Genomic DNA, 27,315 nt, shown 5'->3' with positions numbered 1-27,315 from the left:
CTTCTTAACATCCACAGGAATTAAACCCCAGCCAATAAAACTAAAGACTTTAAGGAATCTGTGTTTCACATGAATATTTGTTCTTTTTTACGGCCTGTCCAGAACCTCCTGCTTATACTGCATTGCTGTCCAGCATCACCAATTGTGAAATAAATGCACAAGTTTCCATAAAGTGTGTTATTTTATTTCTGTTCTGCATATAAGTTTGATTTCCTTCAAACTCATGTAGCATGCATAATAGAAACCAAGGCACTCAGGCCTCCCTGACTTAAATTATCGGTCCATAAGTGCACCAGAAGAGAGCCTCCTCTTTCCTTTTAGTCTCCTGCCCTTATCAGACATGAGCACTTAAGCCATTACATAAAAAAAAAATCATTATCCTGAACTTTAAATTTGTCAGGTTGGAAAATACTATGAAAACATCTTCAGTGTTTGTCCAATTGATCAACAGACATGATTTGATCTATGAACGAGCAAGGAATAAATTCAGACCCCGGCTGCAGACAGTGGAGTTCAATACGGTGGCATTTACGTAGCAAATCTGTGATAGAGTACCTCTTCAGATAAGCACACTCTAAGTGTTAATCACAAGCTCTGCTAAACCTGAAAGCTGTAGCAGAACACTAAGCTGAGGAAACTACACTGTAGATGAGAGAGGAGCCCAGACAGGTGAGCTGCAGCATAAGGCTGCTGACCCACAGAATCAGCCTGACGTGAGGTGGAGACAGAGCTCAGTGTGAAGGGAGCTTTCACCATGTTTCCTCTGAGAGTGAAGACATCCATCTGCCAGCAGAGACAAACATCCACCTCTGCAGAAGTCACAAACGTGGCCAGCAGGCTCCGTTTGTGACGACTAAAACCTGAAGAGATTAGCCTCATTGCTTTTCCTGGATTACTGTAAAGTTTGTTGCATTAGTGGCAACATATTTAAGTTAATTACTACACTCTGAGGTTGATGAGGTTAATTGCTCGCTAAACAGTAAGTGCACTTACATAAATTCACTTAAACTTTCAGGCTTTTTACCGGCGTTTTGTGGCCCCTTCAGCAAATCCAGAGCACGTTCCCATTAGACTGCAGTGCGTCCGTAGGGTGTCTCAGATTATAATTATTAAGGCTTAAAGGAGAAGTTTGGTATTTTTAAACCTGGGTCCTATTTGTACAAATTTGGGTGTCAAAATGACTCATAAACTTTTGGAATCCGTCCGGTAGATGGCCTCCGCTGTAGCCGTGATACAGCCGCAATGGCTGCAACGTAATCCCCTGGGGCAATTGCGCCCGATCAAAGAGTTAGAGATTTTGGTAGAGATTATTGTGTTGGTGTACAGAAATCGTAGGTTAGTGTATTTGTTTCATCCTCCTCCGCCTGTTGCCCCTCTCTTAAGTTCTATGAGCCCTTCGTCCATATACTCTGGCTTAAATAAATAACGGTCATCAAATTCAAATGGCCTCATCTTCATCGTCGAAATCAGGTAAATATTCAGCCATGGCTTTTGAAATATACGAACGTTAACAAATTCTAACTCACGTTTTAACCGTCCTGTGCAGGTAACATCTCACCACCTGTGAGATTTCAGAGCGAGACTTCTGTTTCTGGTTAAACAAAAAGGATCTTACTCTTTACAAAAAGGACGATCTTTGTAGGGATCGTTTCCGTAATGCTGTTGGCCACCTGGAGTAACAATCTGAACCTGTCACTGCCAAAAACAAGCACTTTTAGTGGACATACTTTGATCAGGTGCAATTGCCCCTCGGGATTATGCTGTAGCCATTGTGGCTGTATCGTGTAATGTACTGCACCGATTCCAAAAGTTTTTGTTCCTATGAGTCATTTCAACATGCACATTTGTACAAATAGGGCCCAGGTTTAAAAATACCACACTTCTCCTTTAAGTTAAAATTGAAGTAAAGACGAGGGAACCACAGGAAAGAGAGAAGGCAGATGAAATCACACAGCAGCTGAATTGCAAACAAAGACACAAAAACCTTTAATTTAAATAGGAGAAAAAAAAAAATCACATAAAAAACTGTACAGAACATTAAACAACTTAAAGTTCTTAAATAAAAGACCCCTCTCCCAAAGTAACTAAAATAATAAAACAATAAAGTGGGATGGTGTATGATACATTTTGTGCAAAAGAAGTTTTCATTGATTCTTCCCAAACTGCACGTTTCAATGTGAAGAGTGCCCCTCTCTCCGCTCCCCCCTCTGATGGGTAAACACAAGAGTCCCTCCCCTAAACCTCAACATAGTGTCTTAAATGTAAAAGAACCCAAAATCCAATAATAATAAAATAGATTTATATTTTAAATATATATTTATATACGAAACATGCTGTACATAATATCAGAGATTAAGAAATCCCTTTTTATTGACACCCAGGTCTGCCTGTGAACTTGTGCTTTCCTCGCTCCCCACACAGATAAAAATCATAATAAAAAACAATATGACTCCCTGTTGCTTTGGATACAAGATGAATGAGGAGAGAAAGAAAAACAGAAAACAGCACTGAGCAGAAAGTCTCTGTTTTTCCTGAGTCGAGGGAGTTACTAGCGTGTTTTGAGAGGGATACTGACGCACTTTTCACCCGTGGTCACTTCTTCACAGCCGAGACCGACGGAGCTGCTAAAAAGAGTTTTTAAAAAGGAGAATTACTGCGTGTCCCTTGTTTGGATTTTGTCAGAAAGTTAGGGGGCGCTGCAAAGATTAAACAGGCGTGCAGAGCGTATTTGAAGCCAGAGAGACACTTTAAGGAAGGGCGCGTTTTGTGATGTCAGTGCGACCCAGCGCTCAGTGATTTTTTTATTATCCGCATTTTAGTTTTCTCCCTTTGGGCAAAAATATCCACATGAGAAGTCAAATTTCTTTCCCCGTTTAAGACCCTGAGAAAGCTGGCCTCCTTTTCATGTTTCCTACAGGGGATCGCCACTTCTGAGAGATTACTTGATGAGAAAACGAGCATCATAAGCAGCCTTCATGTAACACTGAATGCTCTATAAAGAGCTTCTTTCAGACTGGGCACACACACTGGGAAAGAAATTGTATTTTGTAAGAACTGCAGCTTCTTTTTGGCGTTGCACAATCTTTTTCAGCCCTATTTATTCGTGTTTTAATTTGCCTTTCACAGTGGTGGAACAAACGGAGTGCAAGAGTGGGAAAGAAACCAACGTCAAGTGACTTCCAGTTGCTTTACACGGGGGAAAAAAACAAAGACCAGCCATTGGTGAGATGATACAAATGTGATGACACCAAACAAATTGAGGGGAGGGAGGGAGGGAGGGAGGGGTGGGGAGTACAGTCGACAGAAGGCAGATTTCCAATTCGATACATCAGCACACCATATTGACAAACCCCGTTAAAGATATCTGTAAGACAATATTAATCAAATAAATATTCCACCTTTGCTCTCAGTATTTATTCAGCTTTGTTTACGTCCAACTAAAACGCTGGATTTAACTGTTGTAGAGACAGCAGTAGTAGTGGGTATACTAGTAGTAGCAGGAGATGCAGAAGCAGTAGTATAGAAACGGGAGGGAGAAAACGGAGCTCCCTGCACGAAGCCGCCTGGGTCCCTGCTATAGAGAAAGTCATGAGCTGAGTGGATCTGATCAGACGGGGGGCGTTATTGATCGGTCATCCAGAGAAAACAAACTCAGTGCACCTTAAACACTGAGCAACTCTTCAAGTAAAGTAAAAACAAAAGAAAAAAGGACATTCCACTCACCAAACAAATAAAGGCTTTAAGTTTCTAACACTCCCAGTTTGTAAGTTTGTGATCAACACAATTTTCACAGATCGGAAATCATCCTCCGCTAGATCCTGATCCCAGCGCTGCAGCTCAGCCCCGAGCCATCCCACCTCTGCGTGTTGCTAGTCAGATTCAGGACGCGTGTCCAGGCCTAAATAGACTGTAAACTAGCGGTTTAAAGCACCACATGTTGGCTGGGATGGGAGGGAGTTTTTTTTTATTTCCCTGAAACTTGTTCCAAGACAGACCTGTCGAGTGTGGATGTTGTCAGGCACCTCTGTAGGAAGCAGGCCAGAGGAGAAGGATGATTTTGGTGGGATGTGTTTTTGTTCTTGTTGATGTGTAGAAGATGCAGGAAAAAGAAGACGGCGTGGATGCTCCTGAACTTGGTCAATATGCTTTGTTAAATATTGTTTCAAACACAACTGTAGGTCCGTTGAAGGTGGTCAAACTGGGCAAAACAAAATAAAGGCTTATCGTGGTTTCCACAAATCCTTCACCTGCACATACAGCAACATATTGTCTGATGTTTTTTATTGATTATGCAAAAAAAAAAAAAGAGTTTTGCTGCAGATGTCAAGAGAGAGAGAAAGTCTTTTCTCCAGTATAGAAAAATAATCAATCCTCAAGCAAAATATCCCTTTTAATTGCACTGGCCTTTGTGGCCTGTCACTACTGCTCCAACCCAAAGGTTGTCCATAGAGACACTGCGTGCCCTCGTCAGATATAATGAGAGTATCATCAGGCCTTATGAGTCATGAAGAAAAGCCCACTTTGGCTGAAATCATTTCATGATCTGACGAGCGTCAGCTCAGCATGCTATCAGATGTTTCACTCCTTTGGCTGTCGAGGAGCGGGGTGATGTGTGTACAACTGAATGTATCCTGTATTGCAGTGAGCCATTAGAGGGTTAGCGAATCACGTTAATGCTGAGTTAGTTAAACGAGGGTTGATGGAATGAGTCCCAAAGGGCTGGAATGAGTCTGGAGTCTGGTCCAGATTCGACAGCGGTGTGCTTTCACTGCAGAGAATGTCACTCGGGGTCTCCCGGTGCAGACTCAGCGCAGGTGCTCGAGTAAAGGCAGCTCTGTGGATTCCTCTCGGGGGGTGGGGGGGTCCCCTGCGTTCAGCAGGGTGGGGTCCAACGTCTGAGTGGCTCCAAGAGGATCTTGTGTCAGACTGACCTCTTGTAGGGGTGCGGGAGGCGCAGGCTGTAAAAGATGAGACGGATGTTTAAAAAAGTGCCTTCCAACAAAATCAGTGAAGCAAATGATAAACAAGACAGCTCGATGCTATTTGTCAGAACCTGAAAACATTCAAGTTGATTAAGGCATAAATCAATTTCCAACCAGTCCAACCAGAGCCTCCTCACCTGTGTGCGTATGGTCTGTACTTGTCCTCCCTCCGCCTCCATTGCAGCTGGTCCGTTAAAGCCCTTCCTTGCTGAAAAACTCCACTTGCCAAAGTGGCTCTCATAGTGCAGTCCGCTTCCCTGGCCGAGGCCGAGGCCAGCCCGCTGGCCCGCTCTGTGCCCCGAGCTCTCCAGGAGGCTCGCGGGGCAGAAGCGCTCTGGGCCTGGCAGAGGCGGAGGAGCCACGGAGCTGCTGAAGGAGAGCTGGGAGCTGGACAGCTGCTGGCCCAGGAGCCCCTGGATGGAGGATGTACGCTGGAGGGATGTGAGCAGTCCTGCCTCCATCCTGCCCTCAGATTGGCTGAGCAGAGCTAATGGGAGAGGCTGAGGGTGGTGAGGCCAGCTGTGGGTTGGGCCTAAAGGGTTGTCTGTACCTAAAATGCAAGAAAATTAATTTTAAACACATTCAATAACCAATACTTGGCTTGTAATACCGCGATGGTAAGGCATTGTTTCTAACAAGCTTCGGGGTCTTACCCATGGGGGGCTGGACAGTGGTGATGTGCGGCTGGGGGAGGCTGGAGGCAGGTGTGCTCTGGGTGGTGTGAATGGCAGGGTTGGTGGAGATGGAGGTGGAGCCGCCTCCACAGTCTGAATCCTCAATGTTTCCTCCGCTGTTACAGCCGGCACCACAGCCCTTCTGTAACCTGCAGAGAGACAGATGAAGACGTTCACACCTAACTCACCGTCCCTGTGTGTACACTCATCACATGATAAAGCACGTACCTGTCCCAGCTGCTGATGAGCCAGGTGTAGATGTTGTGTGGGCTGACAGGTCCTCCCCACACAGAGCGGAGCTGGCTGTGCCCCCCGGCGTAGGAGGTGGTGAGGGGGGACACGTAGATGGGGTAACCGATGGGCTGGTCGCACGAGGAGTTGATCATGTTCCTCAGGGCCTGTTTGGCGTTTTGAATGCTGCCGCGCTCTGGGTTACGGTTGCGCAGGAAAACCAGCTCCTGCTGTTGCCCCGCCCACAGCCCACGCACACACTCTCTGTTCACCTGTAGGGGGCAGCACAAAGGCGAACAGAATCAATATAAACAGTATAATCCTAAACTGATTCAGATTGGAAAAGCAGCTTGTATAGCGAGTGAATTTAATCGAAAATAAGCCCAATACAACAGCAATCAAACACACACACAGTGGGGATAATAAAACACCAATTATGAGGAGGAGCTGTGACCTTGATGACTCTGAAGCTGAGGAACCTCTTGTTGAGCATGATGATCTTGTACTCGTCGCTGCCGTCGTCCATGATGTGGCGCAGCGCCAGCAGTGAAGGCATGTTAGCTAGAATAGCGCTGCGCCACACCGGGTCACCCTCGTGAGAGATCAACATCTTCTCCTCGTTGGCAGTGATGGCATCATACAGAACCATGGGATCCTCGTACTCATCTGGAGATGTGAAGTGGTCCTGGAGGAAATATAAAATACAGGGTTGCTCTCGGTTCAGGGACCAAAAAAGTTATTTTTCTAATCTAAGAATTCTTCTTCTGTGAGAAAGTCTACCTGATGCAGTTTGAGGGACATCCGCACTCCTGGCGCAACGACTCGATTCAGCAGGTCCATGTCTGCAAACACCCACTCATCCCTGGGAGACGTGATGCGAAAGTCTCCTTTGAAGAGTGCGTGGAGGCCGTAGAGGAAAGGCTCCAAGCTGTCAGACAGAAAACAAACAAACAACAAAAACAATCAGTCTTGAATACTACATAGACAGGTGGTTTTAGTCACGGTGAGGGACACGCAGTAGTAGTATGGCCTTGTCGTCTTACCTTGCAGACATGCTGTGAGAGGCTGTGCCAAGAGCTCTTCTTCCCAGGATGCACAGCCCGAAACAGAGGTTGACAAGAGGTGAATCTCTTTCACAGGCCACCGGCTACAATACAACGGAGAAGATCAGATTAAATATGAAACATGGAACATTTTTTTGTTCTGCAAATACAACTCAGGTTAGACCAGAAGGAGAATTTAGCTGGGATCACTTTAAGTTACAATACAAGTTAAATATATAGACAAACAAGCAGCACGTCTTGAAGTTTTATCATCAGATGGAGAGAAATGCTGAGCCCCAACACTTCCATCTTCTTTTTCTTTATTCCACCTGTCTTTCATTTCCACTTCTGTGTACTAGTTTCAAATACTTAAAGAAAGAAAAGGCTGTTTGGTTGCAGCTCAGTCAAGGGTCAGAATATGGACAGCTAAGACAGGAAAAGATGTGGAGGGTCTGACCGTTTGACGTCTGCTGTTGCAGTACTGAATCCAGTCCAGGTAGATCATGCAGAATGAGGAGGGGGTAATGCCCGAGGCCCGGTGGTCATAGTCCTCATCGATGTTCAGGTTGAAGGTGGGGTCACTGTCCACGTAGTTAGGCCCGAGACAGGGCCGCAGAGCCTCCTGAACCGTCTCGTTGCTCAGCCACTCTTCCAGCTTGGACGACCGACTCACGTAGTAGATGATGCTCTGTTCGACAAAATTTGATTCTTCAGCAGCTAAATAAATGCACCACGTTAAGCACAAGCAATACACAATGATCAGTGGCTTACCTTGACATAGTATGTGATGAGGATCTTACGGAGGTCGAATACTTGCAGCATAGAGGCTGCATTGTTGTCGCTGATGCTGTAGCCTTCTAGTACGTACTTGGTGGCGGCCACCTCCCAGGCCAGCCAGCGCTGTCCGAACGCAGCATTGAACGACAGCATGTGGGGAAGGTGACCGGGCTCGCAGCAGCAGCAACCCTCGTCTTCCTCCACCCCCTCTGTGATGGCCTCTACCTCCCTCTGCTGACAGTAGGTACCTGCACAGGTGTGAAGCACATGAGGAACGACCGCACAAGCAAAGCTTCTCTGTGTGTAGCATAAATTGTCAATCTGTGACACGTGAAGCAAAATAAACTTACATTTAACATAAATTAAAATATCTTTTCATAATTTAACAGGGCTAAATAAAGCTCTACAAGAATAAACATCCTCTGTGTGTGTGCATAGGAATACAAATATTAATAAGAGGACTCAGATTTTATTGTTTCAGACTTTAAAGCTCCGCTTTACTGGCAAGTGACAAGCTCTTTTTAGAGAGTGACGCACAACATCTATCTTTCTCACTCCTGAAGAGCCTTAAAATAAACCAGCAGCTGTGAAACTGATCTTATTTTCAGGAGGATAAAAATATACTACAAGAAGTGGCACAAAAAGTTAAATTAAATAAATATGTGTGCAGATGAGCTGCATCATTTAAAGTGCAAACTACAAACACCATCAGCCCCCATCATCCCCTGCTGCTGACCTCTGAACTCCAGACCCCTCAGCTGGAAGGTGACCAGGCCGTTGCCGATCTCGATGATGTGCACCAGAGCGTTGAGGTAGTCGGAGGCGAGGATGAAGCAGTCGCCTGTGGTGTAGTTTCCCCAGCGGCCGAGCAGCAGGTCTCCGCACAGGCTGTGCTGCAGAGAGCGCGTCAAGTGCTCGTAGAAAATGGAGTTCAGATTGTTGTCATCGGCACCTTTGAGAAAAGATAAGATGATCACCATAGAAACAGAGCAAAAACAAATAGGAGTCAAATAGAGATAATAAGATAGTGGGGGAATGTTATGACATACCTGGGTTGCGGTCCAACTGAGTGGCAAGTCTGGTGTTGGAATGATCGACACGCTTGGTGCTGCAAACGCGACAAACCGCATTAGAACTGAATGTGAAAATGTGATATTACAGATTTTCCACTTTCACAAAACATACTTGTAGTCTCGCTCCCAGAACTTCACAGGTCTGGTGTACGAGGTGACGAACACAGCGCTCCCAAGGACAGGATTGAGAGGGGTGGAAAAGATAGCGGAAAAGATGGCCTGAACAAAAAGCACAGCGGAGTCTGAGGTAACACGAGTTAAGGACATCTCAGCTGGTGAAAACAATTATATATTTAATACCCTGTAACTAATTGGTGTAAAAAGTGGTTTATTATATGCATTGTATGTTGAGAGTGTGTCCGATTTTAAGCTTTAGTTTGTGCTGTTGTTTTATTAAATTGAATGAAGTAGAAGCTACATTATTAATGACATCAAATCAGATAAAAGGATACGGGGCACAGCAAAGGGTTGAGCGAAGGCGTGGAAGGCAGAGCCCCAGGTGATCTGCCAGGGTGCGATGTAAGTCAACACAAAACGCAGCTTGTACAGCAGGTCCCACATCTGAGGATCCAAAGGACAAACATATTAAAAAACACGTCACTTACTATTTGTCTACACAGATACTGAACCTCGCAAAACTTGCAGGGAGGTGTTTATGTGACTGCATCAACAGCCTCTCACTGTGCTGCAGTGATGCAAGGCCTACTGCATGACCCTGTGACATCACTTTTGGATTGGTTACAGGTGCAATAGGGCAACCTTATGACCAACATCGTCCATCAGTGACGCTGGTTCTGGTCAAAGGTGAAACTTTTAACCAGACAAGTCAGTAAGATTGTGCTTTCCAGCCTGGAGTTACTCTTTAAGATTAAGCAATCCGAAGTGCCAGAAAATGCAATTGATTCAGAATTCTTTGTAGACAAAAGGTAGACAAGCAGGTCGTGCGTGCTCACCTTGCTGAAGAGAATGGACATGAAGTAGTAGTCGATCAGGAAGGTCTCTGAGAAGTGTGGATAGTCGAAGTGGAAGAAGAGCGTGGTGAAGCACAGGGTGACGTACTGCTGCGAGGGGGCGCAGAACGACGAACGCAGCAACTTCATGCCGGCTACTGAGATGAAGAGAGCGCGGCTGCTGAAGGGGGCGAAAAGGAGAGGAGATCAGTGACATGTGTGCTAGCTAAAGAGATATTAACCTTTACACTGACTGCTGTACAGACTGGCTGATCTATGAAGGAAAGCAGACATATTTGATGCGTCTTATGCTGAACCCTCCCAGGGATATTGGTTTGCTTCCTGCAGGTTGTGCTCAGCCGCATGTCTTTTCCTGTCAATGCTCTACAGTTACAGACTCCAGCACATCTCTGGGGGGGAACAGTACGATGTTTTTATGTAAAAATGTTTGGAGGCAGAAAGAGGAGAGGCTTACTAGATGTCCAGCTCTTTATGGTTCTGGCCCACAGTTCGAGCTTCTGTCGTCAGGGAGTTGAGCACCACAGCCGGGTAGATGAAATACTTCTCCACGCACTGCAGCCACGCGTACAGCTTCTCAAACCACATCAGCTGAGCAGCGTCTGGGGGCAAACGCAAAGCACAAACCATCTCACACACATGCAATGTAGAAACTTGAGCTTTCATGTTCTCCCTAAAGCTTCACACAGCTGTCAAACATATCAGGCAGAGAGAAAATAAAAAATCGTTTTAGAAATTGTTGATACAACGTGTTGTATTTTGTACTATCCCTAGCTGTCATCAGAAAGTGGATATGAATCTCCTCAAGGAGACACATGATGCCTGGGAGGGAGATGTACAGGAGAAGTTGCACAGACACAACTGCCTTAAGATACTATAAATAAACTACTACTGTATCCCGTATAATTCATAATATGTGCCCCCTTCATTGTTTAAAGGAATTGCACAGCTTTGTGCTGTGTGATGCTTCCCCAGTGATGCTCAGTGTTTCTTCAACTATATCTTAAACCATATAAACTTTAATGTTTTTCCGTTACTCCATCCGGCTTCCTCTGCTGATGGTCCCTTTGTTAATAAAGCAGGTTTTAAAAGAAGATTGAGACACTCACCTCGGACCTCAAACTGGCTGTACTCTCGGGAGCGCAGCACAGGGTGAGCCAGGCAGAACCATGGCAGCTGCTTGCGGAGCTGAGGCAGCAGATAGTGTGTGATGAAGCCTACGACTCCGGCCAGGATGTATAAGACGAAGCTCAGAGCAGGCTGCGGGGGGAGGGAGGGAGGGCAAAAGAATGGGGAAATTAGCACTTTAATCCTGTAAGTAATGTGTTGTAATAATGGGATCATAAACCACGGTCGGACTAACTTGAAGAGCGATGAAAACTGTGCTGGCACTGATGGCGAAGGTAATCACAGCCATGAGGGGACACATGACGAGGTCTGAATGAAGGATCTCTTTCTGCAGAGACAGGCAGAACACTTTAAAAATTACCGACACTATGAAATTAAAAGTGAAACTGTCTGTGCAGGCACGTGAGCGCTGATCTTTACCACGGAGTTACGCAGCTTCTCAGGAAGAGGGTCCTTGATCTCCACGGGGGGTTCTTCTGGTGTTCGGTTCTCCAACTCTGGAAATAACTTAGACCGGACCAGTGACCTGATGGAGGCGATGAAAAAAAAAAATCATCCAAAAAAAGAAACATGAGCGCAGAACAAAAAGCTGAGGTGTAACATCAAAGTGTGCACAGGCTGCAAAGTGAGAGCAGCCTGTCAGCAGCTGAGCAGCATCAGTCTCCCATCAGTGTGTGTTCAGTCGCACTCTGCGTGTAGGTCACTCGTGTTTTGCTGGCTTTCAGCGCCTGTTACATAACCCCTGTTAATTTCACACGCGTAACATTAAAGAAAATAGACATAATGCCTAAAGTTATGCTTCAGGTTGCAGCTAAAGAGCTGTAGACGGCTGCGCTGACTAAAATAGTTTTTGTAACAGACAGTCCAAAAAAGCTTGTCTGAGATGCCTCCTGTGGTCACAAACTTTGAGGCTTTTCTTTGAATCCATGGAAAACAAAAATCAAAGACAACAAAAAAAGGTTTTACACTCAATATTGAACTCTAAATCTAACTTGCAAACTGCATAAAAATATATATACAGCCTTTTATGTTTGTAGCTTCTTCAGGGTTTTTCATGGACTCGTCACAGCTACACATCCAGGTCAAAATCATTCTCATCACCTACAAAGCCCTCAACAATCTCGCCCCCTCCTACCTCACTGACCTCCTTCGCCAACACACCCCCGTCGACGCCTCTCTCATTAGCCCTCTCACCCGATCCAAGCACCGGACTTGGGGGGACAGAGCCTTCTCTACACCTCAGACACACTCCCTCACTCCCCTCTTTCAAAACTGCAAACCCACCTATTTCAATCTGCTTTTAATATGTGATTCCTTACTATGTTTTCTTTTATATACAAATATATTGAACTGTTATTTCTGTACTTTGATTGCGTCACACTGTTTATTGTCTTTGTTATTGTTTTTTTATATATCATGTAAAGTCTTCCTTTTAAAGCACTATACAATTAAAACTCAAATATATCTCAGGCAAATGTTGACGATGTTAAACAAAATACTGACCACAGGATGGTGGGATCACTGCTTTGGCGGCTGAGGTGGTAGGATAAGGCCAGGAGGAGGCCACAAAACACAGAGAACAGTACTGGCACATGGGCGTCCCCCCACGGCGCCTGATGGAAAACAAAAACAGTATTAAATAAAGGACTGTCGACATCAATTCCTAATTTGATTAATTCCCTGACAGACTAACAGTAGACCTAAACATGTCTGTTATCATGCAGAATGACTTACGTTGATAGCACCGAGGCAAAATCCATACAGCAGAGCAGCCACCAACACGCTGCGGATGAGGCTGAACATAGATGAGAGGGGGCTGGTAGTGGCTGAGCAAAGACACAGAGAGATCAGTCAGACTTAAGATGCTCCAACACTTCCCTAATTTCCTGACAAGGTCTTACATCATCATCCTGTCCGCCAAACATGTTCTTACCAGTTCCACCAAAAACGTGCATGTCGATCTGCTCCAGCAGACACATTATGAAGGTATTGACCTGAGGTAGCAACCCAAACAGGAAGATGACCGGGAAACACAAGGCAAACACTGCGGGACGGAAAAAGAGGAGATGTGAGGCACACACATGTAACAAAAACGATGCTGATGATACGAGTGGTGGATTAAAACTAACCGACGAGCATGTCTCGGACACAGAGCAGGAACTGCCCAGAGAAGAAGGTGACACCATAGAGGGAGAAGGGCTGCAGGCTGCCGGAGCGCCCGGACAGGTCGAAGATCCAGATCATCACACAGCACAAGCAGAAGTAGACCGGCCGACTGTACACAATGATCCAGTTATGGCCCTGTGGAGGAACGGATAAAAAAGGAAAGGCAATGTTACACAACAACAACAACAACAAGGTGTAACACACTGTTTCTGTTTGTGACTTGAAAACAGTACTCACGTGCATGGGAGAAGCTGCATCTGGTTGTACACTCTAAAGCAAAGAGGCAGACAACATTTTGCATTAAAAACACAACAAAAAACTTTGTAATGCATATTGTATACACTATAAAAAAATATGGCTTCTTTTTTTTTAATCTTTCAACTGCACCCAATTTCATAATCTGGCAGAGTTTCTACTAGACGTCATGTTGTTTGATGTTCAGTTGGAGGGGAGAGCAGAGCGCCCGATTAGCAGCCCAAATAATAAACAATGTGACTGTCGGACGATTGGAATGATTTCTGGCATGTCCCAAATTTCTGCTCTGCTGTCTTGCAGTTGGAGCAGTTCTGCACTTAGTGGCTGCTGTCAGAGGATCTGCTGTAAAAGGACGTGAGCTGCATTAAATAATGGTGGAGTCTTGGTGGAAGGATACTCTTAATTAATGGCAAAATAGCCATCTTTCTGTTCACAGTAGAACTACCCAAATATTGTCTTTACAGTCTTATCTTTTTTGGTAATATCTTTCAGGATGCAGCCAGCTTGTTGGATTTAAGGGTTCATGTGCATTACTAAAGTCATGAGCGCTCGATCAAATCGTTCAGTTTAAGCGGAGTACATAAATACCCTACATAAAAGGGTTCAAGTACCTTCAGTAAAGAGTACTGGCAGCTAGCAATGACCAGGCAGAACTGGAAGACCCAGATGTCCCTGAAGAAGCCCTGGAGCAGCAGCAGGAACCCCAAGAAGGCCACCAGACTGGCCAGCACCACAGCAAACACGTTCTCTCCCACGCGGCGGTTCCTGGGAACAGGAAGTAGAGAAATCCACATTATGAAATAATACCTGCTTGTCTTTGAAATGATTTTAACACACATTGATTAAAATAAGTAGAAAAATTAACCTTCAGAGTTAAGACACAAAGCGATGTAGAATTAGGAGGCATTACACTTTTTGCTCTCTGTTATCCAATTTTTGTAAGAGCTCTCAATAAATGGAGTCTGCACTAGGGCTTTGAAAAAGGTCCTATATAAGCACCTTTTTTTTTTCCCTTCACTCAAACACCACACATCACATTTATAGGTCGCTGTGGTGGCACGGAGAAAACGGTCAGACCTAAATGCTGTCAGGTTTCAAGTTTGCAGAACAAAAATCAGGGGATGCAGCAGTGAGACGCTTCTCAAGAGAGTGCAAGAAAAAGTAAAACTGAACCTATGTCAGAGAAGGACGGTAAAAAGGCCGGTATGCGTAGCAGCAGGAGGAAGAAGGTAAATGATCAGCACTGATATGTGCATGTGGAGCCACAGCACGCGAGCGCTGCAGCTCAGAGTCTCCGCCTGCCAGTTGATGAGGATGAAGAGATGATGCGACGGGCTGGGGCAAGGGGGCGTTAGTGTTTCATCACGGTTAGAAACCTCTGAAGCATCAATGATCAGCTGCCTCGTCGGAGGCACTGTGGTTTCAACTGCACTTGAACACCAATAAACAAATAGTTGAGCAGGATTATGCGACTGACTGTTTTATGTTTGGACCAGTCTTTGTGCACCGTTGCTTTGCTCACATTTAAATCTTTATTTGAACAATCAAGAGGGCCATTCGCCGCTACACTAACTCTGTTTAGAGTTTACTTTCCTTTTTACTTTTATGGTAGTTTTTTTCATAAAGTTTACTGTTGCCTCATTCTCTCAAAATAGTAACAGGATTTGGTCAGCACAAATAAATAATTAATGTATCATTCTGTCTGGATGTTGCAGCCAGACACGCTTCCTAAATAACAAAGAACAGAAGGAAACAAAGGGATAAAAGGGATTACACTATGATTCAATGCACTGACATACATTATTTATCACATATTGGTCAATGATAGTAGGGACAAGCAAGTACAAAATGCTTTGTTTGTGTCAGGGAACAAGAGTATTATCTGTCTCTCCTCGACTCCCACAGTCTGGCCTACCTGTCCAACAAGGCCAGAAGAGCCAATCGATCATATCGAACCCTCAGCCACTTCCCGGGGAGCACCCAAAAGCGATAGTACTGTTTGGGTTTGGCTTTCTCCTCGATCATCAGAGTGTTTTCCTGGGACTCTTGTAGAGACTCGTGATCCAGATCAAACTAGATAAGGAGTGATGGATTAAGAAAAGTAAAAACAAGGTCAGTCTGAGGTAGAGAAAGTCTTGACTTCTTTAAATAATCTGCCACATGAAACATCAAAGAACGCTAACCTCAGGCATTTCCAGAGGCACCCTGCGCACCTGCATACCCTGTAAAACCACAGGTCGGGGCTGGAGCATGGACAGGACTGGTGCCCCTTCCTGGACCTCGGTGGAGGTGAAGCTCGAGGACTGGGACTGTCTCTCCCTTTCCCTGCAAGTGGAAACATTTAATGGCATTCATTTCTAGCTTTTTATAATGGCTTTATTACAGCAAATTAACTCTTATAGGCTTGTAAAAAGGCAACTTGGTCATAAAATCTTTATAACTTACTGAACTGGGTCTTCATAACCGCCTCCAGCAGGTCCAAATGTGTAGGACCTTTTCACTCCTGTTACAAAACACAATGATACTTTCAACAGGGATTTAACTGGATACATTTCTCCATAAACTCGACAATTAAAGACCCTCTAGTGAAAATCAAGTGTTTAACCTTGTAAACATCTGCATATGGTGTATTTTCTACAAGACGTATCAGGGACAACATAAGCAGCAGTCATCATGGCTGGGCCTGTCTGCTTTTAAACTGCAGTGTACCAAGGACAGGCTGAACAACGCGTTTTCAGATTGGCAGGTTTGAGACGTCACAAACCTAAGGAGCCAATCCTGTTAATGGACGGGGTGACGCTATGCATATCATTATGTGTAACCAATGGCAACCACTTCGTCGATGCGCGAGCCAGCTGTAACTGACATAGTAATTTTCTCAAACTCACTACTGACTACTAACGTTAACGTTACTACTGCTAATCGCTACATTTCAAGCTAGCTAAGTTTCAACAAGCTGCCACTAAACGATGGCAGAGACGCGTTTTGTTTTCGGCTGTAATTTTATGAAAGGAGAAACTGTGAGCTACATGCGTGCAACAGAGGGGGGCGGTTGGAAATGTGCATAGTGGGCGGGGACTATGCAGAGTCTGAAATATTTAATAAGGTAGAAGAAGGAGTTGCCTTGGGAGGATTTTAACAAGGTAGTGCCTGGCCAACACTAAAAGATTTTTCAAATGTGAGAGACCCCACACATGACCATATATAATCACAGATTTAACAGTTTTGCTCCTATAGTGTGTGGAGAGCAACGATTACGCCAAAACAGCACACCGCACACTCACAGATTCCATTCACAACCAGAGTCCGACTCTCACAACGCAAAACTCTCACGGTCAAACGAGACTTTAGAGTAAACAAACATTGCAGAAGACGGGCAGGAGGACTTGGCAATGATGTTTTTTGGACTTTTTACCGAAAATATAGGAAGACAAAAGAACAAACTGTGGATGAAGTGGTGGAGACGGCATGAACACGGGCTGTACACGTTACTTTATGCTTCATGTTTGCTTTTGTCGCCATGGCTGCGGCTGCTGTGCTTCCTTCTTCAGTCAGCTTGCTTCCCCATTGGCTATTGTTTCGTTCCACGTGACAATCCATAGACTGCGTGCTTGGCTGTCATCGGGGTTGGCACACGACCCTCCATGAAACCACAACTTACACTTTGGTTTTTGTTGTACTGCTCTTTCGACTGAGGCAGGCTAGCCTCCTAAGTCAAATCTTTATGCAAAGCTACGCTATCCATCTCTAGGCTGTTGCTTTATAGTTAAAGGACAGACAAGAGAGAGGCATCAGTCTAACTATATAACTCTCAACATGAAAATGAATAGGATAAGGCCGCGTTTAAAGCCACTGACTCACCACTCTCATCATAGAAATAGTGCACTGCCCCCTCTGATGTGTCGTCAAAGGTGGAGGCCTCGTGGATGCCGCTGCGGGGCAAGAGGAGTGAGGAGGCAAACTGTAAGGCTGAGGGAAGTGTGCGTGTCCGTGAGTGAGAGGAGGTCCGAGCCCGCTGGAGGTCCTGAAGGCTGCAGGAACAAAAACACCAAACGTTTAATATTGTGTTGTCTTACATTAGCTTTAAATGTGATTCTGGCAGTGTTAAGCCTAAACTCCATTAATCCTGCTGAAGCTGGAACATTCCCTGAGAGCTACTTTAATGTATTTAATGGTTTATTATCCAGTTTCAAAAACTTGCTCCGAATATCAATTTTATGTTAAATCCCTGGAAATATTCTCTGAAACGCAGGAGCCATTTCAATTAGGGCGACTAATTCTTTACAATCATCACTCTGTTACTTCGCTGTTAGCTTTGATTACGGCACACTTGGTTAAGATTGGGGTAAATAAAGGTGCGGATGAGGCAGAGCAGCAGCTGAAACCCTCACTCAGCTCCACTTAGTCTCAGACTAACCTGGGTGGGGATCCCATGGTGGACGGGGGCGGTGTAGGGTTGCTCCCAGCATTGTGTCTCCTGCGGATGGCCTGGGTCCTCTTAACACTGCTGACTGAGTCATGTTTGCCCCCATCCTCTGGAGCCATGGCTGGAGAGGGGTTATCAGTTACATCAGTGCAACGGGTTACATTACAGTGTCAGTGCACAACATACAAGGCACCATTTGCAGATTAGTAGCTTAAGTGTCCTTTATTAATCACTGATGAGAGATTGTGCGTCTTTATGTCCAAAACAATAAACCATACTCGACATTCATTCAGTTATGATGGCCCCGAAGTTAATGAGAATATGGCTTGAAAGAGGCATAAATGTTGTGAGTCAACTGAAGTGTAAAATAAGCCTTATTAGTTTTTACCTTAACTATTGTGTGGTTAAAGTTAATAAGCCCATAATTAGTCACATTTAGGTAAAGAGTAATTCTATCTCTTTATGATTTGTCATCTAATGGATTAAAGGACAGCTACAGTTTTAACTTAAGTTACTGGTTGCCGTAGGAAACTAAAAATAGTACACAAGTACATGCTCTTAGAAATGTCATCAACTGCTGTAAATGTCTTTTCTGCTCTTTCTGGTCCTGTGTTACATCATCTTTATGCTCTGATTCAGAAGCAGGTTTTTAAGAGGGAACAATGTCCCACTGACGCTTGATTGACAGTCATTAGTCTTATTAGAGTTGACAACATATCGACTTCTGAGTGCGTTGGACGTTGCAGGACTGTGACAGGGAGGGAAACATGCACATTTAGGGGGTTTTTTCAACAGGAAAGTTGCACTGAGCGAAGCATTTTCTCTTAAAGCTGCTGTGAGGAGTTTTTCACAGGTTATGAAACAAACTGAAATTAATTCTGATGACTCTGTATGACCTACAAAAGTAAACCAGACCATCAGTGACAAGATTGATTATTTCTATATAGTTATTTTTAATGCCTGAAGCTGCTGGTGGGGGGGTAGGTGTCAGACGAAGTGGTTAACTGCACGCTGCCTTTGTTTACATTTTCCAGGGTAAAACTTTAAAGTGAGTGATACATATGACTGTTCAAGAAAGTAGGATGAAATTTTGTTTAAAACCACCACTTAATCATGTACAGGGCAAAATCAGCAAAGAGATAAGAGGTACGGCTTTGTCCACAGGGGGCGCCAAAATCAACACTAACCAAAATTTCCTCACAGGAGCTTTAAGTGGTTGGAAATTAATATAGCATATATAGTAAGTAGATATATCTCAGTTTAGATTGAAACTGTTTCAAAGAGGTGGTGATTCTGCATCATCATTTTGGAAAATGTTGTTAAACTGCACTGTTTTACACAGACTAGTGTCTGTTATTTACCCTACCCTCATGACTTGTGTGTAACATGTCTATTGTGTCTTGCACATGTTGGCCATAAACATATGTTTTATGCTTTTGTCATTTTGCATTTGCCAAAGAAAATCTTTGATTTTTACATATTAAACCAGTAAATTTCAGAACTTCCCCTCGGGGAATCAATAAAGTATTATCTTAAATGTACTTATAAAGGCTCAGCTCCTTTGTCCCAAGCTGAGCCTGCTGCCACCGCGACCCAGCCCCAGATAAGCAGAAGATAATGGATGGATGGTGTTTACAAATCAGCCTGTAATGTGCACTTTACAGAATTTTATATTAAGAGAAATAACTCACTTGAAAGTATTGAAAATTATGTTCCCTGAATAAATTCTGAGAAATTCTGAGCGTCAACCTTCATGCAACATTGGTATTTGTCTGATGAAACTGAATCATCAGGAATCTAATCAAGAGATCTCAATTATTATCTAGACACGCTCTGTTTTCAGTTCTGGTCTGTTCGTCTCCAGGGCAGTGCATGCTCCTGGTGGTGTCTTGTATAGTGGAGAAGTTCAGGACAAAAAGCTACCTGCACTCTGATTCTCTTCTTTTCATAGTAAAACTAGTATTTACACGTGATCTATTCCAACGCTGCACAGATTAGCGCCCGGCACCAGTTCTTAACACCCTGAGTCTGCCAAAGACAGCAAGCCTCTCAAGGTTTTCACCGTTTCAAATGTTTGTTTTTACAGTGAGGCATTACTGTGGCATCTACATTAGTCTCTTACGCCAACACTTTATAAAAATATGACTAAGAAGTAAGTTAAGCAGCAGTCCATTTCCCATATCATAAAACCTGCTTTATGTCATGAGGTGTAAAGGATTGAAGGAGTCACAAACCTGGAAACTAGCACTGATGTAAAGTCAGTGGATGGCATGTTCTCACATCAGCCGTGTAAAATGATAAATGATGATAAATCATATTCTTTCAAACAACTTGGTTTGTTCAGAGTCAAAGACTATGTCAGGCAGCAAATATCATTACAGGATGAGTGCACTGTGTAAGCACTGTTAATATGTTCAGTAAATATTACCTGTCAACACCTGACACAACTTTGCTGTTGTTTTTAAGGTGAATTTTAAGGAACTTTTCTTATGACAGGTATGTTGAGAATTTTGGTGCAATTCAGGAATTACTCAAGTAAAAGCTGAACTGGTTGTGGACACAGAAGAACAATGAAATAAGGACTTCACTTTCTTTGGTATTAAATTGTTTGTAGATGACATCAAATAAGTTATATTCTATTCAACAGAATATTTACAGAGAGTACAGGTTTGTTTCTCCGTATCTGCCTTAAAATGTGTCTTAATATTTGAGACTACCAAAACTCTTAATTATAATCCATCCCAGGGCTCATCCTAAAAATCTAGGAGGTAAATTAACAAAACATGTTCTGGACAATGTTATTAAAGTGAATAACTCACCTCCTCCAACAGCTCCCTCTTCAACCAGCTCCTCGGTCCTCCAGCCCATCTGATTTCCAGTCCAAGAGCCTCCAAGAGAATCCAGCCGATGATGATGAGTGCCAGGGAAGCCATCAGTGTGGATAGTGCGGGCTTCCAGATCAGACTTGGAGATGGTGAGAGTGCGCGGTGCAGGGGTGGAGGTGGAGGGCATTGTTAGCAGAGTAGAAGGCAGAGCCGCTGTGCTGCTCTGGCCTCCACCTGCCCCGTCCATACTAAGCACTCTTGCATGAGTCTTAGCGCTCGCCGTGCTTGAAGAGCGCTGAGCAGCACGAGAATGAGAGGGGCCAGCAGGTTCAGGTAAATCCCCTTCTCTTGGAGTGGGCAGTTGAGCAGCGGCGGGGAGCGGGGATGTAATGCCAGTGTTAGCGAGGTCCGGGGAGTAGCAGGAGGTAGAGGAACTCGAGTCATCGTCGTCGTCATCGTCGTCTGAGCTGTACCGCCTCTGGGAGCCCAGACTAGAACCAGCGCTCATGTCGCTGCCATCGTCCTCGTCGCTGGAATCCTCAAACAGACTTTCACTGTAAGCCTTGGCGCCCAGTCGGTTGCGCACTGGGATGTAATCTCTGTGTTGTCTGTGATTGTGGTGACGCCTATAAGAGCCACAGTCAAAACTACTGCTTCCTGCTCCAGCCCGCCTTCGAGGAGCTTTCCTTCGGCCCGGCCTGTGCCCGACACTACTACCGCTGGCCCGCAGCAGCTTTAAGTCTTTGGGGCGCACAACCTGCTGGGCTTGCAGAGCAGGCTGGTCAGGCAGTAAAAAAGGGGTAGAGGATATGGGCAAAGCAGGCTCAGAGCACACTAGACCCAGGGCCAGCCCTGAGGGCACTGAATTGGCTTGCCTAGGCGGGGGTAGAGGAGGAACTTTGACATGTCTGTCTAAATCACAAACCTCTGAGTGGCCACTACTTGAAGGTGAGGAGTTCTGGAGAGGAGGGGGCTGTGCAATATCACAGAGTAGAGGGGGCAAATCCTCTCCTTCAACAAGTGTCCTGTCGAGCCCCTGGCTGAGGGAGAATTCTTTGGAAGGGGAGCGCAGCAGCACACTGTCCGACAGGTTGTCAGTGTCACTGCCTCCCTGTCCCGCTGCGTCCTCTGTGGGCCTGGGGATGCTGGAGCCTAGCGCTGGTGCAGAGCCAGATGCCTGTCCATCTGCAGGCCGCGGATGGCTGAACGAAGGACTTTCCAGCTGAGTGGAATCTGTTTTTTCACTGCGGTAACTACTAACAGTGCTTAGTGTCTCGCGGTCTGTAGTGGCTCCACCTGCACTGAAACAGCTGTCCGTGGATCCAGCAGCTAGCGCCACCCCACTGCGGCTGCCTGGGTGCTCAGTCCCAGGTGCAAACGCTACAGGATCAAGGCCCAAACCCAGGAGATTTTCACTCAGCTCCTCGCTTAAGCTGCTCTTTATTAGTGGACTAAGGGGAGTATCCCCGAGGCTTTCAGATTCAGCAGAGGGGCCAAGGGGAGAATAAGCCCCCAACCCATTGTCCTCAGGACTCTGTTGAGACAGTTTCTCAGGTAAGTCCTCCACCTCTTGCAACTGTTCTTTCTCGCCTCCATCTTCTTGACTGGAGGGTGACGGGGGGATTGACAAGCAGTCTCCATGTTCTCCAAACCCAGCTGACAATCCCGACACTCCCATGAGAGCAGGGAAATCTCCTCCCAGCGCAGCAGCAATGCAGGACTGGACCACACTGGGTGCCCCTGCACAGCAGAAAAGACCAACATCAGACTGAAACGCACTTTGGAGGATTGTAAAAAAGAGATTTTAAATTATTCTCACAACAAATTTGGATGCATAAACTACCCTCTAATCTGAGGACAGAATTAAGAGCCATACCTACAATGGAATGTGTACAGAATTGGTATTGTTATAGCCCAGGCTCCTTGGTGTGACTTGGCAGGATTAGATGCTATAGGGTGTGTATGATGCTTGTTTCTGTTCACTGAACAGTAGCAGACTTACTCATTGCATCCTGGGAACTCTGGCGTAGGATATCGCGGTGAGCTGACGTGACGATCACATTATTGCTTCCTTGTTCCCGCATTAGTTCTTTGATATCTGAGGTAAAAGGATAAAGTAACAGCGCACTTTCAACACAGGCTAAACTCACAGTGATCTGTGTGCATACATGATAGACCACTGTTTATATAAACCTATGCAGTATGGAAACTCAGCTTACCCTTAGAGCCCCCTGAATCCTCCAGCTGAGGCAAGAACTCCTGTAGAAAAGAACAAAATACACACAGTTTTAAAATGGCTAACCCATGTTAATGTATAGAAACACGGCCATGACAACATTAGGATCAAATGAAAACCTACTACTACTACTATAGAGTATGGTAATCCTCACCGACACCTGGTTTAATCCAAACAGAGAGTGCTGGGAGCTACAGCGCACTGGAGGTGTTGAGTTAACCTTCCTAAACACAGTCATCTCCACTCCAACATGGCTATCCCTGTGAAGAGGTTACACAAACAATCATTTTAACGGATTCACAGCATTGTGATTTCAAACTCCAGAATCTGACAGAAAATATTTCTTACCTGTGATGATTCCCATCATGGGCACCTGAACCTTCATCTCCATCTTCCGTCTTTTGGCCTTCAGCTGTGAGCGAGGCCTGCTTCTTCTCCACGATCTCCCCGAGGTCGAACATGGCGTGAAGCCGGTAGTTCACCACCTTGATGGCTGTGAAGAAGACGGCCACCACGGCCGAGTACACGCCCGCCACCAGCAAGCTAGGAGGGAGAGCCTGAGAGGGAGTGAGACGACAATGGCAGAAGCTGAGTAGAAATACAGAGATGAGACAATGCTGTCCGCTTTAAGGAATCAGTGTCGGTAATAATCTAATAAGGGAAAATTGTGAATAAAGTAAAAGACATCAACACATTGGAAGCCTATTGACAACTGTGCTATAAAATTTCTTACAAAAAGCCGGAACTAGAATGCAAATGTTATTGTTATCACCCACACTGTGAGTTGTGAATGTGCATGTAAAAGATCTTGCAAGCTTCCCTGTCCAGCTTTCACCCACCCACACGTTTTACTATTTCAATGATTGATTAAAATGTAAATTTCCACTTTCACTGTTACACTGGGGATTCCTTTCTTCTGTAACCTGTTCTGTTGTCTGACCAATCATGCTGCTTCCCCTTTTTAACTGTAAACTACTGCTGCCAAAATCTCATCATGAGGTTGGTGCCTAAATGTTATACACCTGTAGTTCATTCATATGATGGATACGATGACAACATCAAGCCTGCTAATGGAAACAAACACCTTATTTTGGTTTTGAATAGCTTGCATTGTTAGAGAACTAAATGTGAGTTACTGCCATGCTAACGTTACATGCTTTTCTTCTTCTACCACATAATAGGTCAAGAATATATTGTTTGAATCCCCTGAGCAGCTGTAATATCTGGTAATCAAAAGCTGTTCTGCAGGATAACTTTTAAACAAAGGTTTAAAAGGAAGTACGCCTTAAGTGAGCAGTTCCTTCGTGTATTTAGACAAACTGGCAGCCAGCCTGCTGTGAAAATGTGCTTACCATGTACAGCAGAAAGGGAAAGGCCAGGAGAAATATCCACAGGTAGAGGTGGAAGCAGTTGGAGAAGGTGCTCTGATGGGGGTCCACATACCAGCCTCCTGTGAGCGAAGCCCACACCCCCTGCCGCAATATCTGAAGAGCTTGGGAACCCATCTCCACTTTTAGGTTCAACCAAAAGCTGAAATGCTTCCTCCAAGGCTGTAGCTCAAAACACTGTGCAGCAGTTCGAGCCACAGTATCTTGTGTCTATGATGGCACTTCCATTGGGGATGGCAGGTTAACCAAGACTGGTTCATCAAGGACAATAGTTCCGTGTCTTAGATATGTATACTTCAGTTGAGGTTGAGAGTCCTTGCATATTCTTGTGCCAGCATGTGCTCTGCCCCTGCACCGACGTTGCCACACTCTAGCCTAATCCTTGTTGAGTAATCGGGAGAGTGACTTTTTGGCACATTGGTAACCCACTGACTGCATGAAAACACATTCATCTGTAAGAAAGATCAAAACTGGTTTCCATATTTAAAGCTCATTAAACATCCCACTCAGTGAGTTAAAAATTGAATTCTAAGCAGTCATCAATTCATGAAAATGCACTGAATATCACATAATTAGTTTAAATATCAAATTAGAAATCTGTCTGCTGTCCGGCACCTTCAAATGTCTTTCTCATTTGCCTTACTGAAAGTACTTCCTTATATTTCACAGAGTGATTGTGAAACTATACAGTTTCCTCTTGTTTCAAAATGATCTTTAAAACATTTAGCAAATCATGGGATAAATGGGGCTACTTTTGTCAAACAGTCAAATCTTAACTGTATATTTTTCATATCTTCTATATTTGATAACAGTAACACAATTTTACCAGCTACTACTGCAGAGTTGGATCATATTTTAACTGATCAATAAAAACAAACGTGAGAATGACTTAAGCAGACACTAGCACGCACTGCAATGATACAAAAATAGTATACGTTTGGCAGTTGGTGTCTTCTATCAAACCATAGCAACAGAGAAGATACAATACAAAGTAAAAATATATATTTCCCGATTTCAGACAGGATGACAAAGCTCCCTGTTTTCATGCCCAGGCCAATGCTGTGCTAGCAAGATTAAGTTTTCTGATTGACATTAGCAAGCTAACAGACAATTTAGCCTAGCCTACGAATAGCTCTATACATTTAAGGTTGGTAGAAAACTGTTCAACTACCTCCGCCTTCAATCACTTCGGTGAATGTGCAAACATAACCGATAGCAGCGGTATACTACTGCAGACTGGCAGACAAACATTAAACATCATTACAAAGCTAGTTACCGGCTAATGCTAGGCCGCATATATCAGCATTTCAACCTGGGTAATATCCCTATCGTTAACTGGGCAAATGTAACGCCAGCCTACAACAACAAGCTTAACCGTTGATCGCTAGGTGGATGGTACTTGCTCGTCATTAGCTAGTGTTAGCTTAGCTTAGCCTGATAAGATCTGATAATTTTGCTTATAGTGAAATGTTTTCCACATTTGGATCCCAGCATAGCTTACAGTTAGCATTAGCTGTCCAGCTTGCCTCATATCCTCCTTCCGCATCCAGTCCTTACAAAATCTCAGAGCTTTCCTTCTCAGGATGCTAGCGAGCAAGGCTGTCCAGAAACTGTAGCTTCACTTTTAGTTGGCGTTGGCTAACTAATCATTGTTTTCTGAAAGTCCCCCATCGTCTTTGGCGTTAAAGGTTGACCGACATGCAGTGGGAGCGGTGGTCCTCTCTCATGATGAACGACAGCTGTTTTCTTGGCATAAACGGTGCCTATGTTACAATGTTTTAACAAGCTAGCTAACTGGGTAGCTAGCGCTAGCTAACAACTAGTTGACACACACTCACGGACGCATGCACGCACGCACAGAGAGCGATCAAGCGAGAGAGAGAGAGAGATTCCCATGGTGCTGATTGGCCGTATGCACTGACGTCATTGGGATGATATTTTAGTTTTTAGTTCAAAATGAAATAAACATAATAATAATAACAACAACATGAAAATTGTATTTTTTAAATGAAAACGCAACTTAAAAACATCAGACAATGTAAAGATGTCGAATGCAATAAGAAAGCAACAAAATAAATACTGCATGTGAATATTATGGATGAACTGTGTGCAGCACCAGCAGGGACTGGTTTTATGAAAGACAAAAGAAAAAAGTAAAATAATAATAATACGTTTTGTTAATATGTTTATACCTATATATGTGTATATACACAGCTCCAGTCCAGTGAGCTATGTGTTTACCTATAACCTAAGGTTATAAGAATCATTTTCAGAACTAGAATCAGCTTTATTGCCCGGGTATGTGTACACAAACAAGGAATTTATATATGTACATTTACTATTTGCTCTCTAGAAGATTATAAGTAGATTACAATGAACAAACAATGAAGTAAATAGTAAACAAAAAAGGTGCTTTGGTGCAGACTAGGTAAAGAGTGCTGCAATAAAAATGGACTGATAAATGTAACTGGCTGCTTTATGTAGGCGACTTGAAATAGGTGAATACAACACACACACACACACACACACACACATATATATATACAGAGTTCTTGAATTGATATTTAACATTGCTGACATGTAAATGTTTCAAAAGACAGCATGTATTTAAACCATATAATACATAATGTATACAGGTTATTGACCTCACAAAAGCTGGTAAAAAGAGTTGAGTTGTTTTAACAAATTGTAAGGCTTTTAGATCATTTCTGCTGCGCCCCTGCACTGTTGGATTTCTGCTATTTTGTTAAATTTTTAATTGTTGCCTGCATCCTGCACTCACCACATGATTTTAACTAATGCTTTCCTGTTACTTAGACAGTCATGTCAGGGTTTTGGGGAATCCCAAACACCATGAGTTAGAAGTAAAATGTCCACATGAAGCCAAAGAACATCCTCTGGTGAGGTTTTACTCACCATATCCTGTTTAGGCACGCCAGAAGCAAGTCCTTAGTGAGCTCTGGCAACTGCAAACCATGGATGAGCAGAGTCTCATTTCTGCTCAAGCTCTCCAGCTGTAAATACTCCAAAATATATCCAACCATTCCTCTTATATTTATGTATTCACATGTGTGGGAGGTTGTTACTGAATGTTCTGGTAATGTAGAACTATTCAAATATAAGGCAAACTTGTGGCTTTGACA

At 44.2% G+C, this 27,315-nt stretch overlaps 1 protein-coding gene across 2 annotated transcripts; it reads right to left on the bottom strand.

Moving 5' to 3' along the window:
- Positions 1 to 1,962: 1,962 nt before the first annotated feature.
- On the bottom strand, positions 1,963 to 25,943 carry LOC138596838 (pecanex-like protein 3). Of its 2 annotated transcripts, XM_069668259.1 has the most exons (36): positions 25,674 to 25,943; positions 24,137 to 24,624; positions 23,133 to 23,341; positions 22,939 to 23,044; positions 22,768 to 22,807; positions 22,551 to 22,646; positions 20,543 to 22,288; positions 17,715 to 17,844; positions 17,159 to 17,328; positions 15,743 to 15,800; positions 15,481 to 15,622; positions 15,213 to 15,370; positions 13,909 to 14,062; positions 13,280 to 13,312; positions 13,006 to 13,177; positions 12,810 to 12,920; positions 12,611 to 12,702; positions 12,380 to 12,489; positions 11,297 to 11,402; positions 11,112 to 11,204; positions 10,858 to 11,008; positions 10,206 to 10,350; positions 9,734 to 9,911; positions 9,233 to 9,341; positions 8,893 to 9,022; positions 8,757 to 8,815; positions 8,444 to 8,659; positions 7,702 to 7,955; positions 7,388 to 7,618; positions 6,931 to 7,034; positions 6,668 to 6,815; positions 6,342 to 6,572; positions 5,885 to 6,159; positions 5,636 to 5,805; positions 5,120 to 5,532; positions 1,963 to 4,958 (listed from the first exon to the last, which is right to left on the bottom strand). In XM_069668259.1, exons 2-36 carry the CDS (start codon positions 24,287 to 24,289, stop codon positions 4,806 to 4,808), a joined length of 6,846 nt encoding a protein of 2,281 aa, XP_069524360.1. In that variant the 5' UTR covers positions 24,290 to 24,624; positions 25,674 to 25,943; the 3' UTR covers positions 1,963 to 4,805. The 2 variants fall into 2 exon arrangements, with proteins under 2 accessions (XP_069524360.1, XP_069524369.1); XM_069668268.1 differs by lacking the exon at positions 25,674 to 25,943 and having other exon boundaries at positions 24,137 to 24,775.
- Positions 25,944 to 27,315: the final 1,372 nt, after the last annotated feature.

This window comes from Semicossyphus pulcher, unplaced genomic scaffold (genome assembly GCF_022749685.1).
Source record: "Semicossyphus pulcher isolate SPU_LCO1_2020_fin unplaced genomic scaffold, fSemPul1.0.p SCAF_10, whole genome shotgun sequence".
Lineage (NCBI taxonomy): Eukaryota > Metazoa > Chordata > Actinopteri > Labriformes > Labridae > Semicossyphus > Semicossyphus pulcher.
Note: the sequence above shows the minus strand (reverse complement) of the source record. Positions and strands in the feature narration are given on the sequence as shown.

Excerpts from the sequence above, each read along its gene's own strand:
- LOC138596838 (XM_069668259.1), bottom strand. The coding sequence starts at position 24,289 with ATGGGTTCCCAAGCTCTTCAGATATTGCGGCAGGGGGTGTGGGCTTCG. Across the intron at positions 12,703-12,809 it reads GCACGTTTTTGGTGGAACTG|CCACTACCAGCCCCCTCTCA; the intron begins GTAAGAACATGT and ends GTCTTTGCTCAG. Across the intron at positions 5,806-5,884 it reads CTCATCAGCAGCTGGGACAG|GTTACAGAAGGGCTGTGGTG; the intron begins GTACGTGCTTTA and ends GTCTCTCTGCAG.